Genomic DNA, 21583 nt, shown 5'->3' on the forward strand with positions numbered 1-21583 from the left:
ACATCACCCAGATTGACTGGTATTCTCTGCTTCCATTTGTATCCCGGTGCTGTCAAGATCTCTGCTTTGGTGATTTCAAGTGAGACCATCTCTGGATCATGTTAAGGACTCTGCTCTTAATTTTGCTTATTGTTACAAGACTGTAAGTTTTTCCTTAAATTGAAGTTTTTTTTTTTTTTTTTTTTAAAAACTTTTGTTTCTAGTTTCTTTTCATCTCATGACCATTTAGGATTTGGTCTTTTCACATTTAGGAAGGTAATGAAAGTAGAGAAGTACTGAGAGTAAAGGCCTAGGGCCAGGGGAAGCAAACCGGTGGGGCTGCATTTTAATTTTTCACTACAGAAGTGGTTTGTTTGGTGGCAGAAGTTCCCCTTGCCCCTCAGACAGAAATGCTTTTAGTTGGAGGACACCTCCTTTTTGCCTCAAACTCCTTTATTCACTGTTGTTGAACTGGCTGTCCTAAGGTCCCAGAATCTTTTTTCCTCTCTTTAAAAAGTTGTTATAAAAATATGTAACACCTTTGCCAATTCCAGATTTTTCAGGTATAAAATTTAGTGATATTAATTAGATTAATCATGTCATACAACCATCATTCATAATTATTGCCAAATTTCCCATCACTATAAACAGAAACTCATTGTTTCCTAATCGATGTCTCCCCCTTTCCCCTCCCTCCGACCCCTGATAACCACTAATAAACTTTGGTCTCTGTATATCTTAGTTATCTAGTGCTGCTATAAAAGAAATACCACAAGTGTATGGCTTTAGAACACAGAAGTTTATTCTCTCACAGTCTGGTAGGCTAGAAGTCCAAACTCAGGGTGCCAGCTCTAGGGTAAGGCTTTGTCTCTCTGTTGGCTCTGGAGGAAAGTGCTTGTCATCAGTCTTCTCTGGTTCAGGAGATTCTCAGTGCAGGGACCCTGGGTCCAAAGGATATGCTGTTCTCCTGGCTCTCGTTTCTTCGTGGTATGAGGTCTCCGTGTCTCTCTGCTCACTTCTGTCTTTTATATCTCAAAAGATATTGACTTGAGACACAACCTAATCTTGTAGATTGAGTCCCAGCTCATTAACGTAACTGCTGCTAATCCCACCTCATTAATATCGTAGAGGTAGGATTTATAACACATAGGAAAATCTCATTAGATGACAAAATGGTGGACAATTGCACAATACTGGGAAACATGGCACAGCCAAGTTGACACACATTTTTGGGGGACATAATTCAATCCATGACACTGTATATTGCCTATTCTTGTTATTTCATTTAAGTGAGATCATACAATATTTGTCCTTTTGTGATTGACTTATTTCACTCAGAATATTTTCAAGATTCATCCATGTTGTAGCATATATCAGGACTTCATTGCTCTTTATGGCTAATATTCCATTGAATGTATGTACCACATTTTGTTTATCCATTCATCTGTTCATGAACATTTAGCTTGTTTCTGTCTTTTGGCGGTTGTAAATACACCCACTCCTCACTTACCGATCTGGTTAGGTTCCAAAGACCAAGTCATTCTGTGAAAATCAGCATTATGCAAAAATGGAGGATGATCACATTAGATCACAAAATGGAGGATGACCATATCAAATCACAAAATGGACTATGACTACATCATTACATAACTGCCTAATTATATCATTACATAACTGCCAAATTACATCATTACGTAACTGTCAAACCACTGAGAATCATGGCCCAGCCAAGTTGACACATAACCTTAACCATCACAGCCAGTGTTACTCTCTCCTCACACCTTGGCATTCATTACTCCCAGGTGTATGTTGTTAATATGCAAAATAGTCAGATAGTAGATTTTTTTTACTACTGTCGTAAATGCAAAAGCTTGGATAACGAGATAATTGATAAGTGAGGAGTAGGTGTAGTGCTGTAGTAAACATTGGTATACATGTGTCTGTGTCGCTGCTTTCAAGTCTCTTGGGTTATACGTAGGAGTGGAATTCTGGGTTATGTGGTAGTTCTATGATTAACTTTTTGAGGAACTGCCAAAATGTTTTCCACAGCTGCTGTACCATTTTGCATTCCTGCTAGCAATGGATAAGGGTACAGTTTCTCTACATCCTCACCAACATTTGTTATTTTCCAGTTTTTGATCTTAGCCATCCTAGCAGGAGTGAAGTGGTATCTCACTGTGGGTTTTTAAAAAATAATTTTATTTTTGTTGTTGTTGAGTATATACCCAGCAGAACATACACCAATTCAGCAATTTCTACATGTAAGTCAATGACACTGATTATGTTCTTCGAGTTGTACAGTCATTCTCACCCTCGTTTTCTGAGTTGTTTCTTCCTCATTAACTCACTGCCCCCTAAGTTTTCTATCTAATCTTTTGAGTTGCTGTTGTCAATTTGATCCAATATAGGTAGATCTTAAAAGAGCACAATGCTCAAGGCAGACATACTCTAAGCTAAACTATTGTTTGGTTTCAAGAAGACTTTAAGGGATATTTTTGGCTTAGAGATTATCTCAGGACAAAAGTTTGGAGGGTTCATCTAGCCTCCATGACTCCAGAATGTCTGGAGTCCATGAGAATTTGAAATTTTATTCTTCATTTTCCCCCTTTTGATCAGGATTCTTCTATAGAATCTTTGATCAAAATGTTCATTAATGGTAACTGGGCACCATTCAGTTTTTGTGGTCTCACGGCAAAGGAGGCAGTTGTTCATGGAAGCAATTAGCCACATATTCTATTTCCTTCTCCTACGCCTGACTGTCCTTCTTCCTGTGTTGCTCTAGGCAAATAGAGACCAACTGTTGTACCTTGTGTGGTTGCTTGCAAGCTTTCAAGACCCCAGGCACTATGCAATGAACTGGGAGGTGGAATGAAAGGAGTAAACAAATATTAGGCCAGTTAACTGGGATGTCCCAGGAAACCATGACCCTAAACCTCCAAACCAAGGAACAAAATCTCATGAGGTGTTTCGTTGTACGTAAGCAGCCTCAAGCAGCCACTTTTTTGGTTGTCATTGTAAATATATCTATCACACAACTTTGCAAATTCAACTTTTTACAGGTGTACAACTTATTGACAGCAATTACATGAATGGCTGTGCAGCCTTACCCTTAATTAGTCATTGTGGTTTTGATTTGTATCACCTTAATGGCTAATGATGTTGAGCATCTTTTCATGGGCTTGTTGGCCATTTGCATATCTTCTTTAGTGAATGTCTATTAAAGTCCTTTGCCCATTTTTGATTGGATTGTTTGTCTTTTTGTTATTAAGTTGTATGTCCAGAATCTTTTAAGTTCTCCCTTTCCTTGAACACGTTTTAAAAAGGTCTTGTATTCCAGAATAATTATATCCTGTCTTTAGATTTGACTTGGGATTTAGCTATTCTCTTGTGTAAATCAAATGATTATTCATGATGTAAAAATAATAAAATCAACAACTGTATCACGCTGTAGAGGTTATGAGGTGTTTTTATTTAATTCATTGGATCCTCACAATAATTCCATAGCTAGGGAAGTGGGTATTTTTCTTTATAACATGGATGGAATACATTATGGTGATGAAGAATATGGGCTCTGGAGTTAATCTGAGTTTGAATTTCAGGTCTACGAATTACTAGCTTGATCTCAGCTAAACCCACTTGGTTCATCATCTGTAAAATGGGGAGATACATATCTCATAGTGTCATTACATAAATAGCTCATGCAAAGCAATTAAATGGTACATGGCACACAGTGCTCAATAAATATTTAGTTCTGGCTATTGTTATTATTAACATTATATGAAGAAATGGAAACCCAGGAAAGTTAAGCTATCTATCAAAGGTCACACAAGCTAGTGGACAGGAAAATTAGGGCTTGAATTAAGTTTTGGAAGCTTCTGGTACTGGATTTTTTTCCACTATGTTTGCTACTGAATTCTACATTCTGGGGGACTATAAAGTGAGTCATTCTTTCTTTCATCTTTTGGCTTATTTATATTTTCCTACATTTAGAACTGTTGGGTATTGTCTGTCTGGCCATGGGATTGATTTGTCAGAATTCACCATGAGAGACAACATCAAGGAGGAAGGATGTCCATTGTCCAGAAGGTGGACTATCCTTGGCACAGAGATTCTGGGGATTTCTGGGGCCATTCACTTCTGTCTAGATATAAGGTCTGGAAAAACTAACATTCTATTTCTATACACATCAAGAGATTTAGAAAAATTAATAAACATTAACTTCTCAAAGCTTTAGTTTCTTCTTAAGGAGGAGAATACTTACATTTTGGTGGGCTCATTTGTCCTTTACGTCCCTTTGAGGTAGTGAAGAAATAGGTTATATTATCTCCATTTTAGGGGAGTAGTTGACGTCCAGTGTGAAAAGAACACCAGCTTTGGAGTTAGACCAGGTTAAATTCCTGGCTCCTCGACTTCCAGTTAAACGTCTCTAAGCCCCATTTTTCTCATCTCTATAATTCAAATAAACAGAGGGTTATTTGGAAATTTAAAAGAGATAATGCTTATAAAAGAAAGACATAATGTCAGATGCTTAGCATGTACCTGGTCCCTGTTAATGTGGCTGTTACTGCTCTTGTTGGGGTGGGGGCTTTTCACACTGGCCCAGGGTCACAGTTAGTTGGGAACCCAGGTCGCACCATTCTTCGCTGAATATTGCATGGACTGCTTCACCTGGGTACATTGTCTGCATTTTCAAATCCAAGTATTTTGACCTTTCATTATTAATTTATTTTTAATGTGCCTGGACAGGTCATTGGCTCTGTGTGTTCAGCAGGCCATGTGCAATGCCCATTACGTCAAAATCCCAAGTTTACTTCATGTCACAAGGCATAGTTAATGCTAGCTAAACCTCATGACTGAAGAAAAATGATATTTACAGAGTCTTTCAGATGGTATTTGGTCAGCTATTCTCAGAAAGTGAAAGCAGCAGGTGTTTATAGAGTATTTATTATACGCATTGTGTGAGGAAGGAGACGTACAAGAAACCTAGTGCTTGATTCATCTTTCACAGAACAGACAATTTTCTGGGCAAAACAGATGTGATTGAAACATGACATGATTAACGACAATACAAAACACTATGTGATCCAGCTAACGTAGGTGTTGCATGGGCTCTCATGAACTGGTGAGTAAAGAGACAAATCCACGCTTAAAGTACAGTGATAAACAATAATAGAGTTTTATAAAGGGTAGTATAAGAATGCAGAGGCGGGCTTATGTGTGTATGTATTTGGGTCGTAGTGTGGGTTCCAGGGAGAGGTGATGCTTGAGTTGATTCTGATGATTAGTGGGGGCTACTGGAGACAGTGGGAGATGCTGAAGAAAGTAGTATTGAAAGAGAAGGAAAGAATGTTGCACTTGAACACTGAGGTGTGTGAGAGCTTGGTGGGTAATGAAGAACAGCATTTCTTCAGTATTCCTGATGACGGGAGCTTAGGGGTAGTGGTGGGAGAGCAGGCTGGAGAAATAAGCAAGGGCTATGTCATTAAAGACCTTGTGTACCATGCTGCGAAGTATGAGCATCAAGATGGTGGCGACCAAGAAAGCAAGCGATGATTCTATTAGTGTTTCAGAATGATTGCTCTAGGAAGATCTTCTAGTAAACCAGTGAGAAATCAAGTCTCAGAGTAAAAATGAATGAATGAAGGGATACTGGAGCGAGTGAATGTTGTTAGGTGCCATAAAGTTGATTTCAACTCATAGTGACCCCACATGACAGAGTAGTACTGTCCCATAGAGTTTTCTAGGCTGTAATCTTTACAGGAGCAGATTGCCAAGTCTTTCTCCTGCTGAGCCACTGAGTGGGTTCAAGCCGCCAACCTTTTGGATAGCAGCTGAGTGCTTAAGCATTATGGGAGACCAGAGAAAGGGGATGCCATGGTAGGAAGTGTATTTGAGGCAGATTCTATGAAAGAGGAAGATTTGAGTGGCCATCCCAGTAACTTGCCCATGGTTGGTTGCCAGTGAGTTGGGTATTGAATGGCAATAGGATTTATATAGGAGAGAGGACAGGAATTAGTTTCAGCTTGCATAAACATGTGTGAGATGGTTAAGGAGACAAGCATGACTGGAAAAGAGTGGTAGATAATAAGATTTCATATGCGAGTTGGCCTCATATTTCAGAGGGATTTGAAATGTCAAGTTGAGGAGTTTAAACTTATTTCATTAATCAGTAGGGAGCCACTGAAGATACTTAAACAGATAAAAACGATATTTTGAGAAGTGATTGGGTGGAATTAAAGCATTTAAGTGATAATTAAAATATATTCTTATTATTTTCGTCTATGTTTTTTATTTTTAATTTTTTTCAGTTTGTATGAAAATAGTGCACCACAGTTGGGCATCTTCATTTTAGCTGTTGGAAGATGTGTCTGATGTGGTGACACTCATTCTGACTCTTACCTTTAATGAAAATGCCAGAGAGACAGCATTGCTTTTGGTCTGGAAAATAAAGTTGATGACCCCCTCTCTGGTTGTGGGAAGACAAAGGCAGCTGAGTGCCCGTATGAGATTTTCGGTGATACCGGTCCATAGAGGGATGGGGCAAACAGAAAGATGAGAGAAACCATTTGTACTATGCAGTCTTTTAGAGAAAGCAAATACATGGCAAACACTGCCAATATCTCATTCCATACCCGTGACGAACATTGTTCATCATTCTTGGTATGTTTTCCTCTTGGACTCAACTGTAGTCATGGAATCCTTGTTAACACAATGCTTGAGACACTGTCAGTTGATCAGAGTTGGCACTGGAATTGTCATGCCTGGGGTAATAAATGGATGAAAATAGATTATGACTATACCAACAGTACAAATTGATTTTTACTTTTCCAGGTGGAACTTGCAGAAATCTGTGCCAAAAGTGAGCGCTATATTGGCACTGAAGGAGGAGGCATGGACCAGTCCATATCATTTCTTGCAGAAGAAGGAACTGTAAGTGACATTGAGCTATTTGGAAATATCAACTGGGGAAAATTCACATGGAGAAGAAGGTCTTGAGTTCCCCAGTGGGCTTGGCTATGGGAAGCCTATTCTACTAAGTTATGGGTATTTTTGGTTGGGGCGGTCTATTTTAGTATGCTCCATTGTAGGATATTTCCCAACTGTTTGTAACTCAGAGCAACCACCAGTTCACCAGCTCTGTTTCATGTTGTTACAGTTCCTTTTAGCTTCCAGAATCACACCTCAGTGTATTTTTCTCATGTGTCTAGTTTTTTTTTTCTCTACTATTCTCTTCATTTTTAGGATGAGATTACACAGTTCCAATCTCTTGGAACCTCCTTCCACACTCTGATCCCAAATCACTTCATCTCATGGCATTTTCATAATCTCTTGTTGGTTTTAAACCTAAATGTTAGTTCTCTTACCACATATATTCACAATCCTTCTTTTTATAATTTACTCTTTGGTATCATTTTTCTCTGTAAACATTTTTGGGGCTTCAGTGGTAGGAAAAAGAATGTAGACAGTAAGCTAAGAATAAATTCCTTAGGGGGATACCACTTCCCCTTGGCTGTCAGCTCCCTCAGGCAGAGCAGAGGTTTTGGTTGCTGCCCATGAACTGCTCATTTCCAAATTAGAAGCAGACATTTTTTAAAAAGACATTTTTCAGAGTTTTTCATCAGAGTCCTACAGGCTTGGCTATTTTCCAGGAACACCTGGATTCATTCTTATTAAGAATATTTGTTGTTGATTCTCTAAGCCAAAGGTATGAGGCATGAGGAAATTTGGTTCATAATAAGATAATACTGTGGGTGTTTTGGATGGAGCTGACAAGCAGACATGATGGCAAGAGTCCTAACATTAATGTATGTAAGTGATAGGATCTGAGCAAAATCTGAATTCTTTGGACTTGCACAGCCCTTTAGATCTGACCCCTACTTTACACCTTTATTCTAACCTCTTTCTCCTCCTCACCTGTCAAACCAAATTTCAATACTCAACGCGCCATTAACACCCTTGATGTGTCAAATTGGCTATGCTGTGGTGCCACATTGTTTGGTCAAACACTAGTGTGGAGGTTGCTGTGAATGTAGATGTGATTAACATTTAAAATCAGTTGTCTTTAAGTAAAGGAGATTACCCTTGATAATGTGGTGGGCCTTATCCAGTCAGTTGAAGGCCTTAAGAGCAAACCTGATGCTTCCTGGAGAAGAAGGAATTCTGCCTCAAGACTTTAACATAGAAATCCTGCTGGCCTGCTCTGTTGTTGGGACTCAAGGCTGCAAAATCAAGTCTTGTCTCAGTTTCTCACCTGCTAGTCTGCTCTCCATATATGTGCTTGTAGGTATATATATAGCCCTGGTGGCGCACTGCTTAAAGAGCTTAGCTGCTAACTGAAAGCTCAGCAGTTTGAACCCACCAGCCACTCTGAGGGAGAAATATGTGGTAGTCTGCCTCCGTAAAGATTTACAGCCTTGGAAACCCTATGGGGCAGTTTTACTCTATCCTGTAGGGTCGCTATGAGTCAGAATTGACTGGACAGCAATGGGTTTTTGGTTTACATATGTATATTACATAGATATTGTATCAGAGTTTTCCAGAGAGATAGAAGTAGGTATATCTCCTATTGTTTCTATTTCTCTGGAGAACCCTGACTGATAAAATATCCCATATTATTTTTCATCTCTGGACTTCTATACGCTCTTCTCTCTTCCTGACACCTTTTTTTGTTGTCTGCCCTCTTCTCTTTCATCCTTTTGGGCTCAGTTTATACTTTCCTTTTTCAAAGGGGTTTATACTAGGCTATATCTGGTCAGATGCTTCAACTATGTGTTTATATAATACCCTGTGCTTTGTTATCATTGTAACACTTACTGCCTGTAGATTTTTTTGTCTGTCTGCTTGAGTATATTTTTACTAGATTGTAGCCTTTATGAGTGCAAGGACAGTGTCTGTCTTGTTCACTGTTGTATCCCCAGTGCCTAGTACAGTGCCTGGAGTCAATAAATAGTATTTGAATGAATGAATGAATGCATTTTTGTAAAAGGACTCTGTTAAGTTAAATAAATGCGTGCATGCTCAAATCTTTTCTGAATTCTAACAAATTATAGCTCACCTGTGATTCTTTTTCCAACAGGCCAAGTTGATAGAATTTAGTCCTCTGAGGGCAACTGATGTGAAACTCCCAAGTGGAGCCGTGTTTGTGATCGCCAACAGTTGTGTGGAAATGAATAAGGCGGCAACTTCTTATTTCAATATCAGGGTGACAGAGTGTCGGCTGGCTGCTAAGGTGAGAACTTGGAATACTAGTGAAACTTGAAGTAGGCCTTTTTCTTGTCCTTACTCTTTGTGTTCCCTGTTACTTTGTTTTTTTCCCCAAAATTTAGAGCAACATTCTGACAGCTGCAACATTCTAACTGATGGTCTTTGGGTACAGAGCAATCTGATTCCATACTCAGAAGATAAACCAATAAGTATGCCCTGTTAACCCTAGCTATTTAGAAACTATATGAAGTACACAGTTTGGTCTTGTAGGGTGGCAGCTGAGGAGAAGACGGCAGCTTATATCTGTGAAACATAGGCCGTGGGGAGAGTCTTTGGATGGAGAAAGATAGGAGTTGGGGGCAATTGATGGGAAGTGACCACAGCTGGTCTTTTTTCCTCAACAAGGGTGATGGCAGCCTGATCCCCTAGCTCTCTCAGGTGCACCGTTGTGGGTACTTAGCTATCACTGGTCACTCCAAAAATACAAGCTTAGTATAACGCCCTGTGCCCAGAAGACTTCTGTATGTTTATTAGGGAAACAGAAACCAGAAGGGAGTCTTAGTTGTTCTCCTTTCCTCAGTTTAGAAGGTCCCTGCCAGGCAAACCTTAGATCTATTTAGGAAGTATTCATTGACTAGCAGTTGTATGGGTAGCATCATAAAGATACACAAAAGGGTATGGGACATCAAAGTAGGAGTAGAGAGTTAAAGTTAGGGGGATATGAAATAGAAAGTGGTTAAAGAAAACAAAGCAGTCTGTGATCAGGGGCTCCAAAAAGTGAACAGAAATGAAATGTCATGGAGGATTCAGAATGACACGTGGTATAACTGGAAAGTGTGGGAGAACTGAAGCTTGGGTCTGGGGAATGGATACTGGGTCAGGAGCTCCACTGTGCTCTTTTATACTCTTCCTTTGACCTCCTCCCAATGGAACGTATGGATTTCACCTAAGATTAATGGTCACTAACCTTCACCAAGCCCTAGACACAGCCTGAAATCTGTTCTCTCCTCAGCGGCAATTTTATACATTCTTCAGTCCCTCAAGCCCCCTTTACCCAACTCAGCCTGACTAACGTTGAAAAGTGATCTTATCCTGTATTTCATGTTGGAAACAGACACTATCACACAGGCTTTGGCTTCCTGCCATCATATCTACACATCTCCCCACATCTGTGCACACACCTTCACATCTGTACATCCCCCACATTTCACATCTCCCCATATCTGCACATCCCACACCTGTGCATCTCTCCACATCTGCATGTCTCTCTTCATCCTCCACATCTGTACACACCTACATCTGAAAATCCCCCACATCTGTACATCGCCACATGTGCACATGCCCCGTATGTGCACATCTCCCACGTCTGTGCATCCTCCACATCTGCACATCCCCCATATCTGCACATCTCCCCACATCTGCACATCCTCCACAACTGCGTATCCCCACATTTGCACATCCTGCATGTCCCCCACATCCGCACATCCCCACATCTGCACATCTGCTATCAAAGGCCACCCTTCCATTTGTGGTTGCAGGGAACTTAGTCTATCCCTTAGCACTTCTCTTCTTATCTCTTTGCTGCATCCTTTATATCAGACTCCACATATTCTAGTATTTTTTTAATTATTATTTTTTACATTTTATTGTCTTTTCAATGAAAGTTTACAGTGCAAATTAGTTTTTCATTCAAAAATTTTATACACAAATTGTTTTGTGACATTAGTTGCAATCCCCACAATATGTCAGCACTCTCTTTCCACCCTGGGTTCTCCATGTCCATTCGTCCAGTTTTCTTGTCTTTTCTGCCTTCTCGTCTTTGCTTTTGAGCAGGTGTTGCCCATTTGGTCTCGTATACTTGATTGGACTATGAAGTGCTTTCCTCATGTGTGTTATTGTTTGTTTTAGAGGCCTGTATAATCTTTGGCTGAACAGTGGGCTTTGGGAGTGGCTTCAGTTCTGAGTTAGCAGGGTGTCCAGGGGCCATAGTCTCGGGGTTTCCTCCAGTCTCTGTCAGACAGACCAGTAAGTCTGGTCTTTCTTTGTGAATTTAAATTTCATTCTACGTTTTTTTCCTGCTCTGTCCGGGACCCTCTATTGTGATCTCTGTCAGAGCCATAGGTGGGTAGCCAGGCACCATCTAGTTCTTCTGGGCTCAGGCTGGTGGTGGCTGTGGTTCATATGGTCCATTAGTCCTTTGAACTAATATTTTCCTTGTGTCTTTGGTTTTCTTCATTCTGCTTTGCTCTGGACAGGATGGGACCAATAGACGTATCTTGATTGGCTGCTCGCAAGCTTTTAAGACCCCAGATGCAACTCACCAAAGTAGAATGTACAACATTTTCTTTATGAACTTTGTTAGGTCAGTTGACTTAGATGTCCCCCGAGACCATGGTCCCCAGCCCTCAAGGTTTTTGGATGTGTCTAGGAAGCGTGTATGACTTTGCCTTGGTCAAGTTGTGCTGACTTCCCCTATATTGTGTGTTAACTTCCCTGTCACCAAAGTAAACCCTTGTCTACTATCCAGTTAGTGATTTCCTCTCACTCGTAACGATCAAAGATTGATTTTTCTATGTGTAAACCTTTTATTGGGTTTTTATAATAGTGGGCTTATGAAATATTTGTTCTTTTGTGATTTACTTACTTCACTCAGCGTATTGCTCTCCAGATTTATCCATGTTGTGAGATGTTTTGCAGATTCATCATTGTTCTTTATTGTTGCGTAGTATTCATATTCTAGTATTTTGCATTAAAAAAATCTTCCGTGGACCTCACATCTTTCGAACTACTATTGTGTTTCTATTTTTCTCATTCTCTTTATAGCTTAAACTTCTCAAAAGATTGCTCCTTTACTCCATGTTGTCTTTACTCCTTTACCTCCTGCTCATTCCTTAACCGACTAAACTCTTACTTCTGCCCTCTCTACAATATTTAATTGGCTCTTTCTTAGGCCACCATAGATTTTCTTGCTGGTAAATTCAGTGGACACTTTTCAGCCTTTATGTTACTCCTCATCTTTATCTCCTTATTTTTCAACAAACCATCAGTCTCTTCATCTTGAAACAATTTTTTCCTTCTGTTTCCATTCCTGTTTTTTTTTTCCCACCTCTGTTTTCTGGCCATTCCTTCTTAGTTTTTTTTTTGGAGGGGTCGGGGAAGGGGTGGAATTCTTTCTCCTTCACTAGACCTTTAAATGTTGAAGTTCTTCAAAGCATTGCCCTTGGCCTTGTGTTCTTTCTTTGTGCTCTTTCCTCTATTGATTTCATGCCATCTCACACCTTCATCTCCGATACGCTGATGAATTTTTAATGAACATGTTCAGCTCAGGTCTTCTCTGCTGAGCTCAAACCTGTACATCCAGCTCCTCATTGAACATCTCTACTTGAATGAATCACAGACCTCTCAAACTAAGCATTTTAAAACTGAACTCAGTCTTCCTCTTACAAACCTTTCGTTCTTCTGTTGTTCCTGTCATTGTTTATCTACTATTGCATTCGCCTTCTCACTAGTCCTCAAATTCACGCTTGTCTGTCTCCCAAACATTCTTCAAAGAACACTTAGAATGATGGTTTAGAAATTTAAATCTGACCAGGTAAATCCCCTACCTAAGACCTTTCAAAAGCTTCCCATTTCACTGGAATAGCGTTTAAGAAGTCCTTTATCGCTGCCTAGAGAGCCCCGCAAGATCTGGTGCCTGTGCACATCATCCTTTTCATCTCTTAGCACTCCCTACCCCTGCTGTGGAGTCCCTGGGTAGCACAAACAGTGAAGCGCTTGACTCCTAACCGAAAGGTTCGAACTCACGCAGAGCGTCCTCAGAAGACAGCCCTGGTGATCTGCTTCTAAAATGTCATAGGCTTGAAAACCCTATGGAGCAGTTCTATTCTACACATGTGGGGTCGTCATGTGTCGGAATTGGCTCTACAGCAAGTAACAGCAAGAACAACAACAACCCCTGTTGTACTCTAGCCATGATGCTCCTTCGCATGTCAGGGACTTCACATGTGCTCTTCCTTCTCCCAGAATGCTCTACCCCCAGCTTCTTTGAAGTCTCAGTGTAAGTGTCCCTTAGGGAGGCCTTCTTTGACCTCTGTACCCTCAGACTAAGGTAAGCGCCCCTTCACATTTCACAGTTATGGTATTTGTACTTTTCAGTTATGGTGTTTATCACAGTTACTTGTTTAACGTCTATCTCCCCTTCCAGAGTAGAGTTTACCTGTGAACAAAGATTGTGTCTATCTTGTTAACCTTATATCTCTAAAACCTGGAATAGTGCTTAGCCTGAAGTAGATACAAGGTAAACATTTGTTGAATAAATGAATGACCATTCCCTGTGTCACTTGCCCTGTCCTGCTTATTTGGTGCAATTTCACAATTTTCTACAAGTGCCTATTTTATACCCAGCACTGGACTATGTATTGTGGAGATGTATAAGGTGTAGTTATCCCTGTGACTGACTCATACCTTCTCCCCTTACTCCCAACTCCCTGAGGAGTGAAGCTGGGGAGAGCAGAGATGTGAAGAGCCAGAAAAATTAAAGTTGTTTTTCTTCGTCTTGAAAATTTGGAGTTATGCATTTTTTAAAAATCATGATTTAAATATTTTAAATCTGGATTTTATTCATTAAGATGATGTCTAAAAATACATATAAGAAATATTTTAACACCTTTCTCTTTAATATTTTATTCTCTTAACATTAACTTAACATTTAATGCTCTATGGTGTCTGAGAAGCGTATATGTACAGAAGAAATAGTGCAGTAAAATTTTCAATATCAAGGGTTAAATGAATTTTTTTTCGCTTAGGGCAGACTTCCTTTTTCATGAAATGGAACAAATTAGTGTCATATTTGTTTGGGGGTTTACCCTTGTTGACTTTTTTATCTTGAGGTTGATGAGTAAGTGTTGCCTTCCTGAGGAGACCTCAGATATACACAGGACTGTTTTCCAAGTTTTATCATGAAATTAGGTATCTTCTACCAGATCCATAGGTGAGAGAAAGCAAGCGTGAAAAGTAAAATGTGTCATGTGGTGACTGCTGTCTTCCAAAATGCAGGAAGAAAATGAGGGATAAAACTGTGGTGCTGAATCCCAGTAGTGAATAGGGGTCATCAAGTAGGAGAATGTCTTTTAAGAGTTCATTAGAAAAAGGACATCTGTAGAAAGAAGTAGGAGCTGCAGATCTTAATCTAGCCCAGAACCTACTACTCTTAAGGACGTCTTCTGAGTTTAACTGCATAACTCCATACACATTTTAGAGGTACTTTGGTCAGTGAAATTGGCATCTGAATTTGGCTTTTTGTCACACACTCTCTGCAACTGGCTTAGATACTCTGAATTTTGTCTTTTTTAAAATATGGAGAAAGAAAAAGTTTATCAAGATGGAGAAATGTATTATTTTCTGAATTATGTTGCTACAAATCACTAGAATCCAAGGTTCCATACAAAAAGAAACAAAGATAAAACTGCTAATATGGCTGCACACACAGATCTTGATGTTAGGGAGGTGCTTGTCCCTAGAATATGGTCTAGGATGCTGCTAAGAATATTTTTTGTATAGCATGGTTCCCATCTTCCATTTTCTGCAACATGTGAAAGAAAATAACTTTTGTTTAGAAATGGCCTCATTAAATCAGAAGATAAAATTCCATGTAAAAGGGTAAAGAAACTTATCTCAAAGTGGACAGACTTTCTTTTTTCAGACAATGAAAATGAAAAGCCAGCGGAGAAATTGCTAATCAGGGCAGTTGTGAAAGTGAGACTGATTAGACAGAGCTCCACACGGCAAAGATATAATTAATAACATTTATCTATTTTTCCTCTTCTCCTATCATTCCAAGCTCGTTTTTTTTTTGTTTTGTTTTGTTTTTAAATGAGTATGTTCTGTATCTACTTAGCACAGGGAAGTGCACTTAACTTACAGAGATGAATTTTTCTTTTTCTTTTTTTTCGCTTTTATGTTGACAGTTTCTTCTGTCCTCAAGTTTTCTTTTTCTTTCCCCATTTCTCGTTCTTTCTTTGTCTTTCTCTGTCTTTCTCTGTTTTGTTTTCTTTTTCTTTCTTCTCTTTTTTCTCTCTTTCCATCAACTTTACTGTTTCAGGGAAGCTAGCAAAAACCTAATGATGCAGATTCATTAAAGTCAGAGTCTTGTAGAGCTATTTGAACTAAAATTAAAAACATTTCAAAGCAAACTCAATAGAAATTTAAATTGTTACTTACATAAACAATACTTTTAAGTGAAGCACATAAAATTCTTAAATTGATAAAGTGACCAGGGATCTTTAATGGGCACAAAATTCTTCATATTTTATACATATTTATATTTTTTCACATTTTTATTCCCTTTGCTGTTCCCTCTGAAACAAATTAGTGGCTTAAACTTTTCCAGAAATGTCTTATGTCTATAAAAAAGGTTATCCTTTAATTATGTTGAGGGCTAAAATGTGTGATGCCAATAATAAGTATTAGTGGAAGTCGAGAAGGAAAGAGGAATTATGCTGTTGCTGTTTTGCATACCGTGAGCTCCTTGTGGCAGCATGTGAGGCAATGAAGGAGGGATTTTAATGCAGTCCTTAGACACTGCAAGGAGAATTTACAGTGTGATTCTTTACTGGGCCTGTCTGGTCAAGGGCCATCACTCATCCAGTTTTTCACCTCCTGCCATGTAGTGGTCAATATGAAATTTAGTCTCTGCCTGGTGATAGAATGGGAAGAGAAGTTAGCATAATATTCTCGGGGCTTTTGTAGTTTCCTTGAATTTAAGTAGAGAAAAACCAAGTACCCAAGAATGTGGCCAATTTCACTCAACCTGTTGATTCAGTAGAGAAAACTCTGCCAAGACTCTAGTATGAAGTATTCAGAGAAGGGTGAGTCCAGTTGAATGGTAGAATGTACATTTTGGGGAGCAAGGGTGATGTGTTCAGTGGAGCCAGGTTGTGGCAAGGCCTTCAGAGATGCTACAGATCACCCAGGCTTGGTCTTAGACATAGTGGACAGCCATTAATTTTGTTAGTATGGTATTTTAGAAATATTAATCTGGCAGCAGGAAATTTTATCTTAGTCTAGAGTGTCAGTGAGGATGGAATAAGAAGGGAGGCTCAGATATGAGAGAAGCCATGACTAGACCTAGTAAAGGGTTGAGTGTAAAGTTCTCTATGATTAGGTTCCTGTTTTTTGGAATAAATGTTATTACTTTTGTAAAGTTTTCCCTGACAACCCCGTCCCACCACATTCTGTATTTTTCTGTTATAGCAGTTTATCACAAAGGTATAAAGTACGTCACTGTGTAATTATTATTTAACGTTTGACTCCCCTGCTAGACTGTGAGCACTCTGCGGTCAGGAGCTGTGAATGCCTTTTTCACTGCTCTCTGCCTATGGCCTGAAAAGCAGTAGGTACTCAAGTAAACACTCAGTGCATGCAGATGTGCATGAATGAAGCAAACACATTGAGGAGATGATGGCTGCAGTTGGATGGAAACCAGAAAAATGAAACCCGTTGCCGTGGAGTCGATTCCGACTCAGAGTGACCCTCTAGGATAGGACAGAGTAGAACTGCCCCATAGGGTTTCCAAGAAGTACTTGGTGGATTCGAACTGCCGACCCTTTGGTTAGCAGCCTGAGCTCTTAACCAGTGCACCACCAGGGCCCCACAGTAGGATGGAGAATGACTGGAAAATGGAAAGTGGAGAAAATTCCTGTGGACTTTTCTCATAGGTGGTTAGAAATTTGAGCCTGAAGCTTATCTCATGGCTAGGGGTATAGCCTTCAGATGTGTTTGTTTTGAGAGAACAGCTGAAGCCAAGCGCTAAGTTCAAGTTGCTGAAGGAAAGAATGTGGCAAGAGAAGATCAGAAAGCCAGGGGTCAAGCTTGGGGCATGGCTTCAATTAAATGATGAAAGGAGGGAAAAAAAAAAAAAGTCATGTGGAATAAGGCCAGCGAGGTGGGAGGGAAACCAGGAAAATTCAATGCTACAGAAGCCAATAAAACAGGGAATTTGAACAAGATGGGTACCAAAGATGTCAGTAGCCACAGATTCCTTAAGGCTCTAGAGGACTGATAAAAGACCAATGGCTTTGAAAGTGGTTTTGGGGATAAGGAAGAGCCTTTGGGAGGCCATATTCAGTAGTTACAATGGTCAGCGGGGGCCTGGAGGCTGTGAGAATGGGCCCCTGATTCTAGTTGTTGAACAGTGAAAAGGAGGGAGAAGTGAAGAGCAGTAGCTTTAGGAATAAGGAATTTTAAGACAGAAAACATCTGTATATATTTGAAGGTATAGGAGAGATGTCAGATGAGGGAAAAAGCTAGAGAGTCAGAGAAATGTGGGGAGGGAAGTAAAGTGACCTTCACACAATGCCTCTTTTGGGCAAGGTAAGGTCCTCTGGGGTTTTACTGTTATTTAATCTTCTCAATAGCTTGTGAAGTAGCCCTTAAGTGCCCCATTTTACTTAATGGGAATTTCAGGCCTAGGTAAATTGTGACTTGTTTTAAGTAAATGTTTTTTGTTTTACTAGACAGCCCATGCTCTTTCTGTTGTACCCATGAGGAGTTAGACGTGAATGGAATCCAGAGCACAATGCTTGGGTTTGCCTTAGAAATAAGAGGCTGTGCTGAGAGTCCAGGGAGGATTGTAGTAAGTTGTGCAGGCTTCTTCTGTGGCTTGCAAACTAATATGGAGAACACAGACAGTGGGGAAGGTCAGCGTGGTTAATGTGTTGATGATGGCTGTGAGGGAAACACTGACACTGATGTCACTGAGCACTGCAGAAGGCCGGGGGAAGGGCTCTAGTGTTAATTGGTGGGGGTGAGGACAAGAGAAGTAAAAAACCCCCAGAAGTATCCACAATAGAAACAGCTATCCATGATCCCATTTATGTCAAAGTATATGCATGTGGATATGCATAAAGAAATGTATGAAAGGATGGTTATCAAAATGGCAGATGGTGGTTATCTCTTCGGGGTGATTTTTAGAGGGTTTTTTAAATTTTTTGTTTTTATGCTTTGAAATTTTATGTATTGTTTGCGGTTTTTACGGTAAGCATGTGTGATTTATATAACCAGAAACAATAACAACACAGCTGCTTTTGTTGTGTGGAAAACAATTTGTTAAATTAATTCTTGTTTTTAGAGGTATCTCAGAGAAAGGATTAGAAACTTTATCCTTTGCTGACCTGGTGGGGAGAAGATTTGACACTTGTTCCATTGATTTGTTAATATTATGAAATGCAATGCAGAAGTCTAAGCTAAGGTGGGTGGATTCTGAAAGGCCAACACCTCTGTTAAGGAGGATAGCAGATGCTGTTAGTTCCCTTCCTGTCCACCTCATATCATCTTGACCCTCTTAGTACCACACCATCTTACTGCATGCCTCTATGACTCTTGCACTGGGGGCTTTTTGTGGCTGCAGGAGAGTGCTTAGTCTGCATCTGGGTCAGCCTGGAGGTGCTGGGGAGTTTATATACCCTTGGGAGCAGCCCTCACCAATCTTGTGCTCTGGATCCCATTCACTGTCCCAGCTTTCTTGCCCCTTGGGTAGGACACATCTGAGGTTTGTACCTGTAGCTCCCAGAGGTCCCCAGCAGGGCCAGCTTCACTTGCCCACATCAGTGCATCTTGTATTGGTTTACTTCTCTTCCTGTTTTCACTTTCTACTCCTCCATCAGTGCCTCTTGGAATCACCCTCCAAATAAACTACTTGCTCTCAAACTCTTGTCCCAAGGCCTGCTTCTGGGAGAAACCAACCTAAGACAGGAGCCTAGCAGCATTTTTCAGTGCCTCTTTCCATGACTCTTGACAAGGCACTTGTTGCCTGCTCTCTGGCCCATAGAGCATAGAACAGAGCTACGGAGCCTCCCACAGGTGGTATATGATATGAGTAGTTAATATTTGCAGTGGTGAAAAGAAAATGGTAAATATTGCCAAAGAACTGCTTTCTCTTACTTTCCCATCCTGCTGCTGAGTGAGGAGCTTGTGATGAAATGACCCCTAGTCCTGACTCTGACTCATAACCCCACTTCACAAATGTGAAGTAGGCCAGCCACCATGGCCACAAATAGTAAATTCCCTCATAAAGTTCTGCCTTTGAGCAACAGTGATTTTACCTCTCACTTCCCTCCTCTGCAAGTCATCTTTCTATTTCCTGAGCCAAATTTCAAAGGGCTTCAGTGGCTTTCCAATTTTACTCCCTCAATGGAGCGCACTATTCAGCTGCTCACGGGCAATGCAGCTGTCGTTGAGGGCATGTGGTAATTTTCATCCTTAATTGAAATATATACCAAACTAGCTGTGTGGCCCCTCCAGATAACAGCTAAGTGGACAATTGGGCTAACAGCAAACTGGGATATTGCTGGAGTGAATGTGAACTTCAGTATGTTAATGCCTTTGTCTACAAAAGAAAAGTCCACAGGGAGGCTGCCTTTGAAAACTGAACCTTGTAGGCTGAAGGCATCCCTTGCAGACTTTCCACCCCATGACACTGTCTCAGTTACCTGGGATCAAGGGCCTGGGGCAGTGTGACTTCTGCTAGTGAGGCTGACTGGGGATGGAACTTGGAGATCATTGTTGAGTGAAAAGTTCTTAGGAAGAAACCACTCTCATCCCTTGGGGCAGTTCTCTTGATGCTTTTCCTGTCTGCCCCCCTCATCACCCCTCAAGGAGTCCATTTACAAGGTTTTTTTAAATCACTGAAATGTTCACTTCTAGCACAAATCTTAGCCTCCATTTCTAAGACTTAAGACTGATTTGCCCTACTATGCGTAGCATGACATAGATAGCATCCATACCTTATTGAGCATGTGGCCTTGGAGAGCAAGAAAGATAGTTCTGGGGGACTTGGTTCAGTTTCCAATTCTGTTTCTTACTAGTTAGGTGACTTTGGGCAAGCCACTTGTTCTCCTGTCTTAAATGTGATAGGTAATAATGCCTATTTCACAGGGTTGTTGAAGATCAAAAGAATTAAAAAGTGCATTTTAAATCATATAGCACTACAACACTAATACATGTTAGCTTCATGGCTCATCTCAGTCCGATTCTGGATCTGTGTTGTGAGAAAGCTTCAGTCTAAGAGATCCTTGACTCTCGCTCTTTTTCCACACAAAATAAATTAGAATATGAACCATGAATGAATGAATTGAAAGAAAGCTGTATAGACTGACTCAACCCTATGAACCCAGCAACCATAATAAACTCTTGGTGTGTGCTGGTGGTGCAGTGGTTAAAGTCCTCAGCTGCTAACCGAAAGGTCAGCGGTTTGAACCCACCAGCCGCTCCACGGGAGAAAGATGTGGCGGTCTGCTTCTGTAAAGATTTACAGCCTTGGAAACCCTATAGGGCAGCTGTACTCTGTCCTAGAGGGTTGCTATGAGTTGGAATTGACTCGAGACAATGAGTTTTTCTTTTTTTTTTTTTAATGCTGAACAAACAAGGTTAGCAAATAGGTCTTAGCTCATGGCTCTGATTTTAAAAACGGCACTATGGTGAAATAATTCAACAGAAAAAAATAATCTTATTTTTTTTTTCCCAGTTCTGCCTTAAAATCATTAACTTCTTTCATATGTATGAACCAGGATTTTAAAAAGAGGATTAATGAATATAAGATCTACTGTATTAACGTTCTTCAGAAGTAAGTGGCCCTAACCAAAGTACAGTGGTCTTTTAGTAAACTCTGCTTCCTGTCGAAAAGAAAAACCATCAGCATAATAGAAGAGTAAATCAGATGCACGTTTCCTTGAAGACTAATTTCCCGTCTTCTTGCTTGCCTCTTTTTGCTGTTTGTGCTGTCTGCACCTGCTGTCCTAACACCCAGGGAATGAATGTTACAGGCCTCAGAGTGAGAGCAGTCTTCACTGTTTTGGTTGTTAGCTCTTCTGCAGGGCTGTCTCAGTGGTTTGGGGAGAATGAAGGAAACATATTCCGGATTGGGGTTCCCATGAGTGCACCTGGTTACAAAGGTTTGGTTTGTACTGACCCTCTCCAGATTGAGGGGGTGCCTCAGGATGCAGTTGGAAACTCAACTCTTCTTGAGGGTGGAGAAACTTACAGTTCTACCACTATCAGTGACCTAATGAAATGCTTTTTAATAAGGTCACCAATGAGGTTTTCATTTAAAATCTGAGGTTTTACTCCAAACGTCCAGATACTTAAATTCATTAGCCATTTTCAGAGAGGCATGTAGTAAACAGGAAGTGCTCTAATGAGATCGGGCATGCAGTGTGCACCTCAGGACCCAGGTCACATGACATTTAAGTAGTTTCCTGTGGACTTAATAGAGAAGGGTGTAGTAGGGATGAACTGAATAGGGATAAAAGAAGGGAATTATTCAGAGAAATAACCCTGAGGGAGAGTGGTGACAGGCAAGAAAAAAAAAAAAATTCGGTGGAGGATTAGTGTTTTTTTTTTTTTG

At 40.3% G+C, this 21583-nt stretch overlaps 1 protein-coding gene across 5 annotated transcripts in view; it reads left to right on the forward strand.

Annotated features, from left to right (window-relative positions):
• Positions 1–21583, forward strand: part of GALK2 (galactokinase 2) — a 242603-nt gene that overhangs the window by 165264 nt on the left and 55756 nt on the right. For all 5 annotated transcript variants that reach the window (XM_023740659.1, XM_004386303.2, XM_023740662.1 and 2 more), the window contains 2 exons: positions 6811–6909; positions 9056–9208. In XM_023740659.1, coding sequence (XP_023596427.1) covers positions 6811–6909; positions 9056–9208 — 252 coding nt within the window. The remainder of the gene's footprint in view (positions 1–6810; positions 6910–9055; positions 9209–21583) is intronic.

Source organism: Trichechus manatus, unplaced genomic scaffold (genome assembly GCF_000243295.1).
Source record: "Trichechus manatus latirostris isolate Lorelei unplaced genomic scaffold, TriManLat1.0 scaffold00161, whole genome shotgun sequence".
Classification (NCBI taxonomy): Eukaryota; Metazoa; Chordata; class Mammalia; order Sirenia; family Trichechidae; genus Trichechus; species Trichechus manatus.